The sequence below is a fragment of the Kogia breviceps genome, chromosome 5, assembly GCF_026419965.1.
Source record: "Kogia breviceps isolate mKogBre1 chromosome 5, mKogBre1 haplotype 1, whole genome shotgun sequence".
Taxonomy (NCBI): Eukaryota; Metazoa; Chordata; class Mammalia; order Artiodactyla; family Physeteridae; genus Kogia; species Kogia breviceps.
In genome coordinates, this window is record NC_081314.1 from 14,761,969 (window position 1) to 14,778,862 (window position 16,894).

Below are 16,894 nucleotides of genomic sequence, written 5' to 3' on the forward strand. Positions count from 1 at the left end.
AATTGGTAACTTTAAGGTAACCTTAAGGTAACTACCTTCTGATTTTAAGCTTATTCTCTTATAGGTCACTTTGCGATCAAGTTTCTCTTTTCCGCCTATTTTCCCAAGAGTAAGTTAAGCATCCGAGGTGGCTTATCATCCTGGCATCTGAAAACGGGCATCTGGCCCTCAATGTCCTTCAGCCGAGGGGTCTGCTCTTGACCTCGAGCATTGGCTTCTATTCTCTCTGCCTCCGCTATTGAGGCCTCCTCAGCTTCTCTTGGCTCAGGCGCAGCTGCTGCTACCTGGGCCCATGCTGGACTCTCTCTGGCACTGCCAACCCCGTGACCTCTGGCTTTGGGCTGCACGCCCTGTACCCTGTACCCCCGCCCAGCAGCCCTACTGACTGTTAATTCTCAGCCTCCCTCACTACTCCTCTCGAGGAACCTTGAGAATTTTTACTGGTTTCTACCATGCCCTGCTGGAGCTGAGGGGGACTTGTAAGGCACGGGAGGGGGTATTTTCTGAAGCTCTCTCTGCCTGTACTCGACACACTGCCGTTTCCACTGTGTTGATGCTGTTCTGTGTTGGCACAGGGCAATGGGAGATGGTCTCCTTCTAGAATTCCAGGTGGAAATCAAAATACAAGTCCGTCTGTTCTGCAGTTTCCAAACCCAACTGGACCTCTTCACTATGGCCTCTTGCACCCAACACACACCAGGTTTTGTCTCTGAAGGGTAGGAGGGTGTAGGGAGCAGGCCTCAACTCAGGTCTAAATGCTCCATCACACAAACCTTTCCTACCAATCTCTTCTCTGCTCTACGGCTCATTTCTCCACCCACCCCACCCTCAGCCCAGAAAGGGCCTTCCCTTTCCATTTTCATATTCTCTCCTTACTGCTCTGTGGATTTTAGTAAAACTGTGTCCCCTCTCCCCCTGGGCTCTGGTTCTTGACTTTTTTAAGGGTAACTTTTGCAACTTAAATAAATCTTTCTCTCTCAACAATGCCTGGATCTTCCAAATGAACGCTTTGACCTTCACAAGCACTCCTCTGAAATGAGTTTCAGGAGCAGTTCTGGAAGTCACAAGCTGAATGTCCTCTCCTTAGTCTCAGCTGGTTCTGCCAGCCCCCTGAGCAGTGGGAGCCTCAGCCTCCATGATGGAGGACCCTAGGGCAGCCAGGTTTCCCAGACGTGGAAAAATGCATCAGAGAACTTCCACCTTCCAGGGGAGAGGCTGCACTCTTTGGATCAACTCTCCCACTAAAGCAACAAGAAATGGTGGATAGAACATTTTTCAGACTTCACTTTTAAAATGGAAGAGACAGAGGGGATGTCTCAGACCAGCTAAGAGATAAACACCTGTAACCAGGGAGGTAAGTATGCCACCGGGACCCCTGGTGGACACTTGACAGTACTGCTCACAAAGGTACTCAGCGGCCATACAAGCCAAGAGGGAAAGAATACAAAGTTGGAGCCTTTCCAAGCTGGGAGCCGTATGGGTGACTTCTCCCACATGAAGCTAGATTCCCAGGAGCTGCACCCTCAGGACCAGGATGAACTAGATCTTAACCCACTTTCCTCCGCCATTCCTAAAGGACTTCAGAAAAGCCTTGCTGCCTTGACACTAAGGCAAGCAGAAGAAAAAGGAAAGCATAAAATATTGCTAGGAAGAAATGACCACACATCAGCCCTCTGCCTGGATTAGTCAAAGAAGCTCAAGTTGAGAACTTGACTTAAGGTCATCCATGACTTTTTAAAAAAAATTTATTTGTTTATTTATTTATGGCTGTGTTGAGTCTTCGTTTCTGTGCGAGGGCTTTCTCTAGTTGTGGCAAGTGGGGGCCACTCTTCATTGCGGTGCACGGGCCTCTCACTATCGCGGCCTCTCTTGTTGCAGAGCACAAGCTCCAGACGCACAGGCTCAGCAATTGTGGCTCACGGGCCCAGTTGCTCCGCGGCATGTGGGATCTTCCCAGACCAGGGCTTGAACCCGTGTCCCCTGCATTGGCAGGCAGATTCTCAACCACTGCGCCACCAGGGAAGCCCCTATCCATGACTTTTAATAACTCCAGCCAGTTACCTGGCAAAAGCAAACATGAAGCCTCTCTGGAGGAAGGCATATCTATCTTAGGCCTTGGGGAGCCCTCCAAATAACTAGTTAGTGGCATTGACCAGCACACAGTCAAAAACATCTAAGTGCAAAAGAAACAGAACAATATGAATAGAACTAGCAGAATCAACAGACAGCAAAAATAACCTGTAGAGACTTTGAAATTGACAGTGTCAGATACAGATTATTTATTTATTTTTTTGCTTTTTGAAGTATAGTTGGTTTACAATATTGTGTTAGTTACAGGTGTATAGCAAAGTGATTCAGCAGTATATATATATGTATATATATATATATATATATATATATATACATATATATATGTTCTTTTTTTCAATACTTTTCCATTATAGTTTATTACAAGGTATTGAATATAGGTCCCTGTGCTATACAGTAAATCATTGTTGCCTATCTGTTATATATATAGTAGTGTGTATCTGTTAATCCCATACTCCCAATTTATCCCTCCCCCCTTCCCCTTTGGTAACCATAAGTTTGTTTTCTACGTCTGTCAGTCTGTTTCTGTTTTATAAATTAATTTGTACTATTTTTTAGATTCCATATATAAATGATATCATATAATATTTGTCTTTCTCTGTCTGACTTACTTCACTAAGTATGAGAATCTCTAGGTCCATCCATGTGGCTTCAAATGGTATTAGTTCATTCTTTTGTATGGCTGAGTAATATTCCATTGTATATATGTGTACCACATCTTCTTTACCCCTTCATCTGTCGATGGACACTTAGGTTGCTTTCATGTCTTACCTATTGTAAGTAGTACCACTATGAACATTGTTGTGCACAGATACAGATTTTTCAAGTTATGCTTATGTTTTATTAAAAAAAAACTATAAAAATGACTTATCAGATTTGATGAAGGATAAATCAGCACTTCTAGAAATGACAACTAAAATAAATTAAAAGTTCGGTAAAGGTCAGCTAAGAACACATAATAATCCTAAATGTGTGCACACCAAAAACCAGAGTCTCAAAATACATGAAACAAAAACTGGTAAGAGCTGAAAAGCAAAATAGGCAGGATCACAGTCATAGGTGGGACTTCAACACTCCACTTGCAGCAATTGACAGAACTGCTAGACAGAAAATCAGCAAGGATATAGAAGAAATGAACAACACCATCAACCAACAGGATCTAATTCATGTGTGTATAACTCTCCACCAACAACAGCAGAATACACATTTTTTTTCAAACACCCATGAAACATTCACTAAAATGGGCCATATTCAGAACCATAAAACAAACTTCAACAAGTTTTAAAGAACTGAAGTCATACAGATTATGGTCTCTGACCATAATGGAATCAAAATGAAATCAATAAAAGGAAACAACAGGAAAATATTAAAACACTTGGAAATTAAACAACATACTGCTGAATAATCCATGGGTCAAAGAGAAAGTCTCAAAAGAAATTTTTTAAAATACGTGGAACTGAATGAAAGTAAAAATATAACATATTAAAATATGGCATATAACATGGCAGCTAAAGCAGAACAGAGAAGGAAGTTTATAACAGTAAATGCTTACTTTAGGGAAAAAAAGGAAAGGTCTCAAATCAAGAAATAAAAGGTGAGAGATTGGTTCAAGACGGCAGAGTAGAAGAAAAAGCTCTCACTCCCTATTTCGAAACACGGGAATCACAACTAACTGCTGAACAATCATTGACAGGAAGACACTGGAACTCACCAAAAAAGATACCCCGCATGCAAAGACAAAGGAGAAGCTACAATGAGATGGTAGGAGGGGCGCAATCACAATAAAATCAAATCCCATAACTGCTGGGTGGTTGACTCACAAACTGGAGAACACTTATACCACAGAAGTCCACCCACTGGAGTGAAGGTTCTGAGCCCCACGTCAGGCTTCCAAACCTGAGAGTCTGGCAACGGGAGGAGGAATTCCTAGAGAATCAAACTTTGAAGGCTAGCGGGATTTGATTGCAGGAATTTGACAGGACTGGGGGAAACAGAGACTCCACTCTTGGAGGGCACACACAAAGTAGTGTGTGCACTGGGACCCAGGAGAAGGAGCAGTGACCCTATAGGAGACTGAACCAAACCTACCTGCTAGTGTTGGAGGGTCTCCTGAAGAGGTGGGGGGTGGCTGTGCCTCCCTGTGAGGACAAGGCCATTGGCAGCAGAAGTTCTGGGAAGTACTCCTTGGCATGAGCCCTCCCAGAGTCCGCCATTATCCCCACCAAAGAACCCAGCTAGGCTCCAGTGTTGGGTTGCCTCAGGCCAAACAATCAACAGAGAGGGAACCCAGCCCCACCCATCAGCAGACAAGAGGATTAAAGTTTTACTGAGCTCTGCCCACCAGAGCAACAGCCAGCTCTACCCACTACCAGTCCCTCCCATCAGGAAACGTGCACAAGCCTCTTAGATAGCCTCATCCACCAGAGGGCAGACAGCAGAAGCAAGAAGAACTACAGTCCTACAGCCTGTGGAACAAAAACCACATTCACAGAAAGATAGACAAGATGAAAAGGCAGAGGGCTATGTACCAGATGAAGGAACAAGACAAAACCCCAGAAAAATAGCTAAATGAAATGGAGATAGGCAATCTTCCAGAAAAAGAATTCAGAATAATGATAGTGAAGATGATCCAGGACCTCGGAAAAAGAATGGAGGCAAAGATCGAGAAGATGCAAGAAATATTTAACAAAGATCTAGAGGAATTAAAGAACAGGCAAACAGAGATGAACAATACAATAACTGAAATGAAAACTACACTAGAAGGAATCAATAGCAGAATAACTGAGACAGAAGAACGGATAAGTGACGTGGAAGACAGAATGGTGGAATTCACTGCCATGGAATAGAATAAGGAAAAAAGAATGAAAAGAAATGAAGACAGCCTAAGAGACCTCTGGGACAACATTAAATGTAACAACATTCGCATTATAGGGGTCCCAGAGGAGAAGAGAGAGAGAAAGGACCCAAGAAAATATTTGAAGAGATTATAGTCGAAACCTTCCCTAACATGGGAAAGGAAATAGCCACCCAAGTCCAGGAAGCAAGAGAGTCCCATACAGGATAAACCCAAGGAGAAACACACCGAGACACATAGTAATCAAATTGGCAAAAATTAAAGACAAAGAAAAATTATTGAAAGCAGCAGGGAAAAACGACAAATAACATACAAGGGAACTCCCATAAAGTTAACAGCTGATTTCTCAGGAGAAACTCTACAAGCCAGAAGGGAGTGGAATGATACTTAAAGTGATGAAAGGGAAGAGCTTACAACCAAGATTACTCTACCCAGCAAGGATCTCATTCAGATTCGATGGAGAAATCAAAAGCTTTACAGACAAGCAAAAGCTAAGAGAATTCAGCACCGCCAAACCAGCTCTACAACAAATGCTAAAGGAACTTCTCTAAGTGGGAAACACAAGAGAAGAAAAGGACCTACAAAAACTAACCCAAAACAATTAAGAAAATGGTAATAGGAACGTACATATTGATAATTACCTTAAACATGAACGAATTAAATGCTCCTACCAAAAGACACAGGCTTGCTGAATGGATACAAAAACAAGACTCATATATATGCGGTCTTCAGACCTAGGGACACATACAGACTGAAAGTGAGGGGATGGAAAAAGATATTCCATGCCAATGGAAATCAGAAGAAAGCTGGAGTAGCAATTCTCATATCAGATAAAATGGACTTTAAAATAAAGAATGTTAAAAGAGACAAGGAAGGACACTACATAATGATCAAGGGATCAATCCAAGAAGATATAACAATTATAAATATATATGCACCCAACATAGGAGCACCTCAATACATAAGGCAACTGCTAACAGCTCTAAAAGAGGAGATCGACAGTAACACAATAATAGTGAGGGACTTTAACACCTCACACCAGTGGACAGATCATCCAAACAGAAAATTAATAAGGAAACACAAGCTTTAAATGACACAATAGACCAGATAGATTTAATTGATATTTATAGGACATTCCATCCAAAAACAGCAGATTATACTTCCTTCTCAAATGCGCACAGAACATTCTCCAGGATAGATCATATCTTGGGTCACAAATCAAGCCTCAGTAAATTTAAGAAAACTGAAATCATATCAAGCATCTTTTCTGACCACAACACTATGAGATTAGAAATGAATTACAAGGGAAAAAAACGTAAAAAACACAAACACATGTAGGCTAAACAATATGTTACTAAATAACCAAGAGATCACAGAAGAAATCAAAGAGGAGATCAAAAAATACCTAGAGACAAACAACAATGAAAACACGATGATCCAAAACCTATGGGATGCAGCAAAAGCAGTTCTAAGAGGGAAGTTTATAGCTATACAAGCCTACCTCAAGAAACAAGAAAAATCTCAAATAAACAATCTCAATATGTTGGGTAGTTAGGGAAAACACTTCTGAATAGTTCATGGATCAAAAAGTTGTAATAATAAAAATTAGAAAGTATTTTGAACTGAATGATTATGAAAACACTACATATCAAAAAGTAAATGCAAGTAAAGTCACGCTTAAAGGATACAAGTAAAGTCGTGCTTAGAGGGAATTTTTATAGCCAGAATTGTGTGTATTAGAAAATAAGATAAATGGCAAATTAGCTGAGTATCCATCACCAGGAGTTAGAAAAAGAAGAGCAAAATAGCACCAAGAAAGTAGGAGGATAGAATTAATAAAAATAGAACAGAAATTGATGAAATGGAAAACAAACATTCAGTAGAGAATATCAATAAAGCCAAAAGTTGGTTCTTTGAAAAGACTAATAAGATTACAAACCTCTAGCAAGATTGAGCAAGGAAAAAGAATGGAAACACAACCAACGTTAGGAATGAAAAGAACATCACTACAGATGGTGTCAACACTAAACAGATAAGAGAATATTGGAAACAACCTTATGCCAGTACATTTCAAAATTTAGATATAATGAAAAGAATCCTAGACAAAATGCAAGTTGCCAATAATTATAATGAAGAAATAAAAATCTGAATCATTTTACAGCCATTAAAGAAATTAAATCATTAGTCAAAAACTTTCACACAAATTAGACTCCAGCCTCATGAAGACTTCACTGATGGGTTCTAGAAAACACTTAACGGAAAAAATGTTATTTCGATCCTACACAAGCTACTTCAGAGCATAGAAAAAGAGGGGACTCCCAACACTTTTTATGAGGCTAGCATGACCTTGATACCAAAACCCGATTAGGACATTAAGAGAAAATAAAATTATAGACTTCTCTTGCTTCCTAAAAATATATTAGCAGAGTGAATCCATCAACACATTAAAAAGATAATATATCTTGACCAAACCAAGTTTATCTCAGGGATGCAATGTTAAAGATTAGAAGGTTAATCAATGCAGTGCACTGTATTTAAACTGACTAAAGGAGAAATATCACACAGTCACTTTCAAGAGTTTCAGAGAATTCATTTATGACAAAAGCTCAACCTATGACTAGCTGGGAATGTCTCTTTTTTATTTTATACAGGTAACATTGATATGTAACATTATGTAAGTTTCATGTGTACAATATTTCTACTTTTGTATACCCTACAAAGCGCTCACCATCAAAGATTTAGTTTCCATCTGTCACCATACAGGAGACATGTATGGTAAAGGAGACTGATCTCCTTTACCCATTTCACCCTCCCTCCACCCCTCCCCCTCTGGTAACCACTACTCTGTTCTTTATATCTACGGGTTTGTGTTTGTTTTTGTTTGGTTTGGTTCATTATTTGTTGGGTTTTTTTTTTTTTTTAGTTTATTAGTTTTTTATATTCCACATATGAGTGAAATTATACAGTATTTGTCTTTCTTCATCTGACTTATTTCACTTAGCATAATACACTGGAGGTCCATCCATGTTCTAACAAATGGCAAGATTTCATCTCTTTTCTGTCTGAGTAGTATTCCATCGTGTATGTATGTGTGTGTGTGTGTGTGTGTGTATATATATATATATAATATATATATATATACACACACACCACAACTCCTTTATCCATTCATCTGTTGATGGGCGCTTAGGTTTCTTACATGTCTTGGCTATTGTAAATAATGCTGCAGGGAACATAGGGGTATGTATATATTTTCAAATTAGTATCTTTGTAGTCTTTGGAAAAATATACAGAAGTGGAATAGCTGGATTGTATGGTAGTTCTATTCTTAATTTTTTGAGGAATCTCCATACTGTCTTCTGCAGTGGCTGCACCAATTTACATTCCCACCAACAATGCAAGAAGGTTCCCTTTTCTCCACATCCTCACCAACACATATTTCTTGTCTTTTTTGATAATAACCATTCTGACAGGTGTGAGGTGGTATCTCACTGTGGTTTTGATTTGCATTTCCATGATGTTTAGTGATGTTGAACATCTTTTCATGTGCCTGTTGGTAATCTGTATGTCTTCTTTGGAAAAATGTCCATCAGCTCCTCTGCCCATTTTCAAATTTTTTTTTTATTGTTGAGTTGTATGTGTTCCTTATGTATTTTGGATATTAAATATCTCTTTTAAAATAACGTATTCGTCAGGATAGACCAGGCTAAGTTGCAGTAACAAATCCCCCAAGTTGAGTAGCTTAACACATTAAATAAAGTTTATCTCTCATCAGATAAATCCTGTGTCGGTTCAGAAGATCTACAGGGCAGTTCCTTTCCAAGCTGTGTCTCAGGTATCCTGGTAGCCCCCATATGCTTTGCTATCTTAATTGCAGCTTTCAGATTAACTATGAAGAGCTAGAGCGTCATGCAGGAGTTTTTATGGCCAAGTCTAAATGGGGCATACATCACTTCCACCCACGTCCCAATGACTGTAACTCATTCAAATCACAAAAACACAACCTAATTTCAAGAGGAACAGAAATATTAGCTTCCTATATGCCCAGAAAGAGGAAAAATAAAAATGGGTCTTAATGAACACATGGCATGGTCTCTGCCACAACTGAAGAAGGATATCTACAGAAAACTTGCAGCAAACCTCATACGTAATAATGAAACTTGAAAGTTTTTCCTCTGATAGTGGGGCTAACACAAGGGTGCCTGCTAACACCATCTCTATACAGCGTTATTCTAGAGGTCTTAAACAATGCAACAAGAAAAATAAAATGTAAAAGGATTGGAAATGTAACAGAAAAATTGTCAGTATTTTCAGATGGTATTATTTTGGACACAGAAGATTCAAAAGACTGCAGATGGACTATTAGAATTAATGAGAGAGTTTAGCAAATGTACTAGATACACAGTCAAGATACCTAAACCAATTATATTTCTACATATCAACAGCAGGAAAAAAAGTACTTTAAAAATGCCATTTATAGTGGCATCAAAAAGATCAAGAATCTAGGAATAAATCTTACAAAAGATGTGTTAAGTGCGTTACAAGAAAAATTGTAAAATTTTATTTAGAAACATTTAGGAAAACCTAAACAAATGGAAAGATATACCATGCTCGTGGATTGGAAGACTCATTATTGTAAAAATGTCAGTTCTCCCTAAACTGAATTATAGATTTGATTCGATTCCTATCAAATTTCAGCAGGTTTTTTGGGGGGCTGGGGAGCTGTTTCATCTTTGTGGAACTTGACAAGTGCTTTCTAAAATGTATGTGGAAAATGCAAAAAGTCAAGAATTGCGAAGACACTCTTGAAGAACAGGTGGGAGGATTCACTTAACCAGATATCAAGATGTGTACTAAAGCTCTGTTAAACAAGGCAGTGTGATGCTGTACAAGGATGGCAAATACAGCCACAGAACAGAACAGAGAGCGGAGAAACAGGCCCAGGCACAGATGGACACTAGGAGTTCCACACGGGTGACAATGCACATCAGCGGGACAGAAGAGGTCTTTTTGGTAAATGATGCTGGAATAATTGACTATCCAAATGGAAAATAATTTAATAGGATGCACATCATGCACAGACACAAATGTGAAAAACAAAACTATAAAGCTTTTATGAGGTAATATATGAGGTAATGTCCTCATAACACGAAGTGCACTAGCCATAAAGGAAAAAAACTAACAACCCAACTACATAAAAATTAAGAACATTTTGTTTTCACAGGATTCCATAAGAAGAATAAGACAAGCCATCAAGTGAGAGAAGGTATTTATGACACATATAACCAACCAACAAAGGGCTAATATTTGGAATAGATGAAGAACTTTACAAATCAATGATAAAAAGGCAGACAACCGAAAATATGGGCAAAAGATTTGAACAGGCACTTCACAAAAAAATTAAGCTCGAGTGTTTAATAATATATATGAATAAATGCTCAGGCTCATTGGTAAACAGGAAAAGGAACATTAAAACCACAATGAGATATAACTACACATCTATCGGATGGGAAAATCCCGACAATAACCCTGTATGGTTATTTGCTTGATGGTGTGAAGCAAGTGAAACTCTCATACACCGCTGGTTGGAGAGTGAATGTCCACAACCACTTTAGAAAATTGTTTGGCATTATCTAGTAAAGCTGCAAATACATCTACCCAATGACTTAACAGTTCCACTCTTAGGTACATATCCTAAGAAATATATACACAGGGAGACTTGTGCAAGTATTTTCATAGCAGTGTTGTTGGTAACTGTCTAAAGCCAGAATCAAACCAAATCCATCAACAGTAAGATAGAGCAATTCTTTGGTATATAATCATGCAAAAGAATATTATGCAGCAATAAAACTGGTTGGACTACATGAATTTTATCAAAGTGAAAAGGCTTAATGAAAGAAGACATTCAGTATGACTCCATATTTAAAAGTTTCAAAAGCAGGCAAAATCAACCTGTGTTTTTTAAGGATGCATAAATACATGGTAAAGCTATAAAGGAAAGCAAGAGAGTTAATATTATAAAAGTAAGAATAGTGATGAGCTTCCATCAGAGTGTGGAGGCTGTGATAGGGAACTTCTGTATCTTAACCTAGGTGAGGATTAGAACAGGATATACTTTATAACTCTTTGTCAAACTCTATGCCCTTTTATATGCATATGATAATTTATAATACACTTTTAAAAAATGTATCATATACAAAGTCAAAATATGATCTCCCCTCATAAACATTATCTAATTTTGTCCTTACCACAAGGTCCTGCCAAGCAGGTATTATCCCATTTTACAGGTAGGAAAACTGAAGTTCAAATGGCTAAGTGTTTTATTTTTTCAAATAGCTTGGTAATTTGCCTAAGACATCCTAGTTAGAGACAGAACTAGAGCTTCACCCGAGTTCCACCCACAGTCTCTCTGAGGCCCATTCATACTCTTTCCATGGCGGTTCTCTGTAGCTTCTACAATTCACTGCAGCTCTAAACCTATAATGCCCCATTCTTCGGTCACTGAGCCGTGCAACATCTCTCATAGACAGCTCACATCTTTTCCAAAGTAGGCCTTCCCATTCCCTTAACAGCACAGTCCTCCAAAACCAGTGGTGGGCCTGTGCAGTGAGTCTGCGTCCCATCACCCACGCACCTGGTCCAGGCTAAATGTCATCCCTTCCTCTTTGATCCACAAAATCCCCTATTTGAGCTAAGAAACCATGTGTAACTCTTGTCCCAAACATGAGTAGAGGACAGTAATGCCCCTGTAAGTCCCACGCAGGGGGAGTCATCGTGTTCCTCCAACATATTCTGACCCTAACCATCCACATTGCTCTCTGGGAGCCTTGCCTCAGCTCCACCCTCACAGCATCCTCTCAGCTACTCCAGGGTGTAGAAGCCTCTGGAGGAGAGGGATGTGGTTCCTGAGGTAGCACCCTTACCTGGCCCAAGGGAGCTGGCCCGCCCAGCAGAGAATGCTAGGGTCTGATCCCACTCAGGACGAGACCCCAAGATTTTTAGCACCTGCCTGAATTCCAGCTGCCAGGTGACAAGGTCCTGTACCAGCAACACCACTGCTCTCTGCTGCCTAGGCAGGTACGAAGTGATCGGAGGTATCATCTCTCCTGTCAATGACAACTACGGAAAGAAGGACCTCGTGGCTGCCCGGCACCGGGTGGCCATGGCCCGGCTGGCCCTGCAGACGTCCGACTGGATCCAGGTGGACCCCTGGGAGAGTGAACAGGTGCAGTGGACGGAGACAGTCAAGGTGCTGAGGTAACGGTGGGCATGTGCTCCTGGGATGAGCAGGGGCCACGGTCACGTCTGCAGAGCCCACAGGGTGACAGGCAGGGATGGAGTGGTAAGTGGGGCTTCAGCCAGCCCCTCTCACCCAAATCCTGCAAGCGTTTCTCCTTAGAGGGAGAGAGACCAGCAGATTCACATTCTCAGAGAGGTCCTAAGTGAAAAAATCACAAACCACTGCCCTTCAGGCTACACTTTGTGGGAAAGCCCCATCTTGCTTCAGAGGGTTGTAGCATCTAGGCTCCAGGGCCACCACGCAGCAGCTGTGTGACATTAGGCCCGTGACATTTCTCTGGGACACATCTCTCACTTGCAATACAGGGACAGCATAACCTAATGGGCATTACGAAAACGTATCACTTTTCTGACCCAGAACCACATAATCATACTCAAAGTGACACCCTTTATTACTGTCGTCACTGACTAGGTTGAAAACTGCATCTACCTAATAGGCCATCTTTTCCAAGTGTACAAATCCTAGGTTCTAGAAATCTAGACTTTAAGAAAAAACTATGAGTCTAGAAATAATTACACAGGATTTTTTTTTTTTCTTTTAGAACTGCTATTAGCATTCAGCATAAGTAGTGCAGCCGTTTAAAAGCCCTGGATTTTAGGACAGTGGGTCTCTGACTTTTGTCTGGGAAGCTTTCCTGGGAGATTGCTAGAGAAGCCAGAAGTCCCACTTGTCCTGCCTGTCAGAGGGGATTGTGAGGGGGGCCTGCCTGTCACTAATGACAGCCAGCTCTGCTGGGAGGGATTGCAGACCGTGGGCTGTGTCTTGATCTATGTGGAATCACTAGGATTGTCAGAGAATAGGAGACACAAGGGACCAGGTTGAATGATTGACAGCCCTGCCCATAATTTGGATTGGTTTTTATTTTTTACTAATCTTCAAAGTCACTTGGGAGAAAAATGTTTGCCTTTTTAAGCAAAGGTAAACATTTAGTTTCCACATCCTGGTTCTTATTACTTACCCTTTACTGGAGAAAGAACCAGCTAGAAGCATTCAGCAGTTACAGTGCTACTTCAAAATCTGTCGTCAGGGGGCTTCCCTGGTGGCGCAGTGGTTGAGAATCCGCCTGCCGATGCAGGCGACGCGGGTTCGTGCCCCGGTCTGGGAAGATCCCACGTGCCGCGGAGCGGCTGGGCCCGTGAGCCGTGGCCGCTGAGCCTGCGCGTCCTGAGCCTGTGCTCCGCAACGGGAGAGGCCACGGCAGTGAGAGGCCCGCGTACCACAAAAAAAAAATCTGTCGTCAAATTGAACGAGAGCAAATATGAAATAATTGTTAGATATATACTTCTCTTTTTTTTTAACTTAAGTAATAAATTTAGACCTAGATCACCCTTTTAGAATAAACAGTGTAGTCAGCTCTCATTTATCTAGGCTAACAGAGGGGAGTAGAAACAAATCAGATAATCCAACAAATCATTTAGCTTTAATATGTAGTCAGAAACAAAGAGACGCTCTTTTCCACCCTGTGAGGGGCAGTGTGGCCTCGGGCCCAGATCCTGGAGCCAAATTTACTAGCGAAGTGACTTGATGTAAATGAGTTAGCCTCTCTGAGCCTCAATTCCTCACCTAATAAGAACGGGATGACACCACCTACTTCACTGGGATACTGTATGAACTACATGAGATGATGTCGGAAAACGCATGGTTTATAGTAGGTGCTTAATGTTAGCTACCTTCCCTGCATCCCTAACGGGCCCATAATGTCTCCTCATAACAGATAAGCCACTCACAGTTAAGTAGGATTTGACCGCAGTACCACGTAATTAATATCCTGCTGCAAAATGCAGACCTAAGATTTTACAGTACACATTCTTTTTCTTTCTTTTACTGTACCCTTTAGACAAGTGCTTCTCAGCCCTCGCTGTACCTTGAATCACCTAGGGGTCTTTCTTTTTTTTTTTTTTTTTTTTTTTTTTTTCCGTATGTGGGCCTCTCACTGTTGTGGCCTCTCCCATTGCGGAGCACAGGCTCCGGACGCGCAGGCCCAGCGGCCATGGCTCACGGGCTCAGTTGCTCCGCGGCATGTGGGATCTTCCCGGACCAGGGCACGAACCCGTGTCTCCTGCATCGGCAGGCGGATTCTCAACCACTGCGCCACCAGGGAAGCCCCTAGGGGTCTTTCAAAAGTACAGAAGCCTGAGTCTTACCCCAGAGACTGAGATGTCATTGGTCTAGGAGGGGGCCTTAGGATTTTTAAGAGCTCCCTGGTGATTCTAATGTGTGGCCAGGGTTGAGATCCACAGCCTCAGTCAACAAGTGTGTGAATCATGCTTATGCTTAGTACTGGGATCAGTCCAAACCAGCGGTCTCAATCCTGGCTGTAGGAATCACCTGGGAAGCTGTTTCTAAATGCTCACCCTCCCCTACCTGAGATTTTGATTTTTCTGGGGCAGTGTCTAGGCATGGGTACCTTGAAAGGTCCCCAAATGATTTATTTTGTGCAGCCAAAGTTGAGAATCCACTGATAGAGTCAACACTGTTTTATTACATAGCTGATTAAGACTTTTTGTCAGTATTTGGGGTAGGCTTCATTAGAAAATTTGTTTAATTACTAATGTTTATCTAAAATTACCAAAATCATTTTTTTAAGATTGAAAAATCTGGTTAAAATTGTAAAGTTAGGTGATTCTAGAAGCATTGTAGAGATCCACCCCACCCTTTGCTCCATCTAGTATCCTCTTAGTGGACTCAGCAGTGAATCTACATCATGGTGACAGTGACATATGTCACTATGAAGTCAATTCACTGTAGGGCTTATTGAGTATTCTTTTTCTCCTTATTAGGTTTTTTATTTTTACTCTAACTTTTTCAAAAATCTGGGCCAGCTTTCATGCTTTTAGGGCACTTGATAACTGATTTCACTTGCCCTTTCCCCATGCTGGGGGAGGGCCTCGGTCACGATGCCATTTGATGTGGTCCAGCAGCAGCTCATGTGCCCCTTGGCAAACATGGTCTTATGTCGTCCTCATTTTACAGATGAGCAAACTGAGGCTCAGAGAGACTAATTAACCACAGTCGCACAACAAATAAGCAAGTGGTGGAGCCCTAGTCTGTTGAACTCTGAAGCCATGCTCATGGCCATCTTCAAAACCAGGGATCTACGGGTGGGACCACGATGTGGCTGCCTCTGCTTCTGCCACAGTGACCTTTTGATCGGGTATTGTTGGAGACCAGGGGCCGCTGAGGACACAGAACATGCTGCCAGGGGCAGTCATCAGGCCCAAGGCTGGGCACACCAGGGTACCCCTCAGGCAGGCAACAAGAGGAAGCAATGACCTCCCGCCCAACAAAGGCGGAGTGGAGGTCTGTGAGGAAGATGCATTTGGCATTGAAGATAGTCGTTTGCACACCAGGGTTCAGAGCTCCAGCTAGTATTCAAAGTAGGGTCAACTTGAACCAGGAGCGTCAAGGTAAGTAAAATAAAATAATACCAGCTTTCATTGATCACCTACTATGTGTGCCAGGTATATAATATCTAGTCAGCTCAGCAACTCTGAGAAGTAAGTGAGTTTGGCCTCATTTCACAGATGAGGAAACAGAGGTTCTGAAAGGGTCAGCAACATACTCAGAGTCCCACAGCGAGAAAGTGGAGGTGAGACCCAAACCTACTTCAGCCTGACGCGAGATTCCAGACTAACCCAGGAGTGAATCCTCAGAGGTGAAGCTTTCTAAAACCAAAGCAATGAGACAATAATGGAAACACAGACGAGTCCAGCGAGGCCCTGAGAAGACTCAGCTGAGTCTCTGAGACCATCAGGAGGGAATCTGGACCTGAATTAAATGTATTTATTTATCCCCCTTCCATCCTTCGTGAATTCAGCTGACTTTACTCGGCAGTTCCCTAGGTACCAAGAATATAAAGATGCATTAAATGAGCTCCTAGTTCACAATCTGATGGGGAAGACAGACTGAGAGTAAGGATACCAATAACAGCTAACGTTGATTGGGCACTTTTCTGTGGATGGGCTGTGCTAAGCTCTTTAATTCATCCTCACAACAGCTCGCTGAGGCGGGTACTGTCATTGTCCGCCATTCTACAGATAAGGAAAGTAGAGGCAGGTTGCTTAAGGCACCCACCAAGATTCCACAGCTCCTAGTTGGAACCAGTATTCCAACCCAGGCAACCTCATTCTAGAACTTAACCTCTACACTGCACCCGCTCCTAAAAATAATCAGCATCAGCCACTTACCCAGCCGGGGAGAAGCCCTTGCTCCTTCATGGTCTTGTGATACTCAGGGTAGACAAGGCCAGCATTAACTTTCCTGACCAGTTAACAGAGGTCAGTGAGTGAGGCCCTGAGGGTGTTTGTGACTCACCCAGGCTCCTACAAGCAGGAGAGCCTAAACTTGAACCCAGCCACTCTGGCTACAAACACATGCTTCTTCCACCAGGCACTTCTCCTTCCCAAACACAGCTCTAGTTAATACAGTAGGTGGAAGATGGAAGATCAAATTGAGAACAAGACATAGTGATTACCTGGGCTCTATTAAAAAGAAGAAGGCACAGGTATCTCTTGATTTGCAGAAGCTAGATGGCTTAAAGAGCCGGGCCTGCCATATGGGTGTAAGTCTAATCATATCTGAACTGCTAACACGTAATGAGATTTGCTCTGTGCTGCACACCACTTGGTGGGCTTTGCATGTACTTTGCATGA

The 16,894-nt window shown here is 41.8% G+C and overlaps 1 protein-coding gene across 4 annotated transcripts in view; it reads left to right on the plus strand.

The window, feature by feature from the left end:
- The window catches only part of NMNAT3 (nicotinamide nucleotide adenylyltransferase 3), a 113,556-nt gene that overhangs the window by 88,284 nt on the left and 8,378 nt on the right, over positions 1–16,894 (plus strand). The window contains exons 3-5 of one of the 4 annotated variants that reach the window (XM_067033685.1): positions 8,718–8,777; positions 10,167–10,208; positions 12,016–12,199. In XM_067033685.1, the coding sequence (XP_066889786.1) occupies positions 8,718–8,777; positions 10,167–10,208; positions 12,016–12,199 (286 nt within the window). The remainder of the gene's footprint in view (positions 1–8,717; positions 8,778–10,166; positions 10,209–12,015; positions 12,200–16,894) is intronic. The other 3 variants (XM_067033686.1, XM_067033687.1, XM_067033688.1) reach the window with 3 other exon arrangements.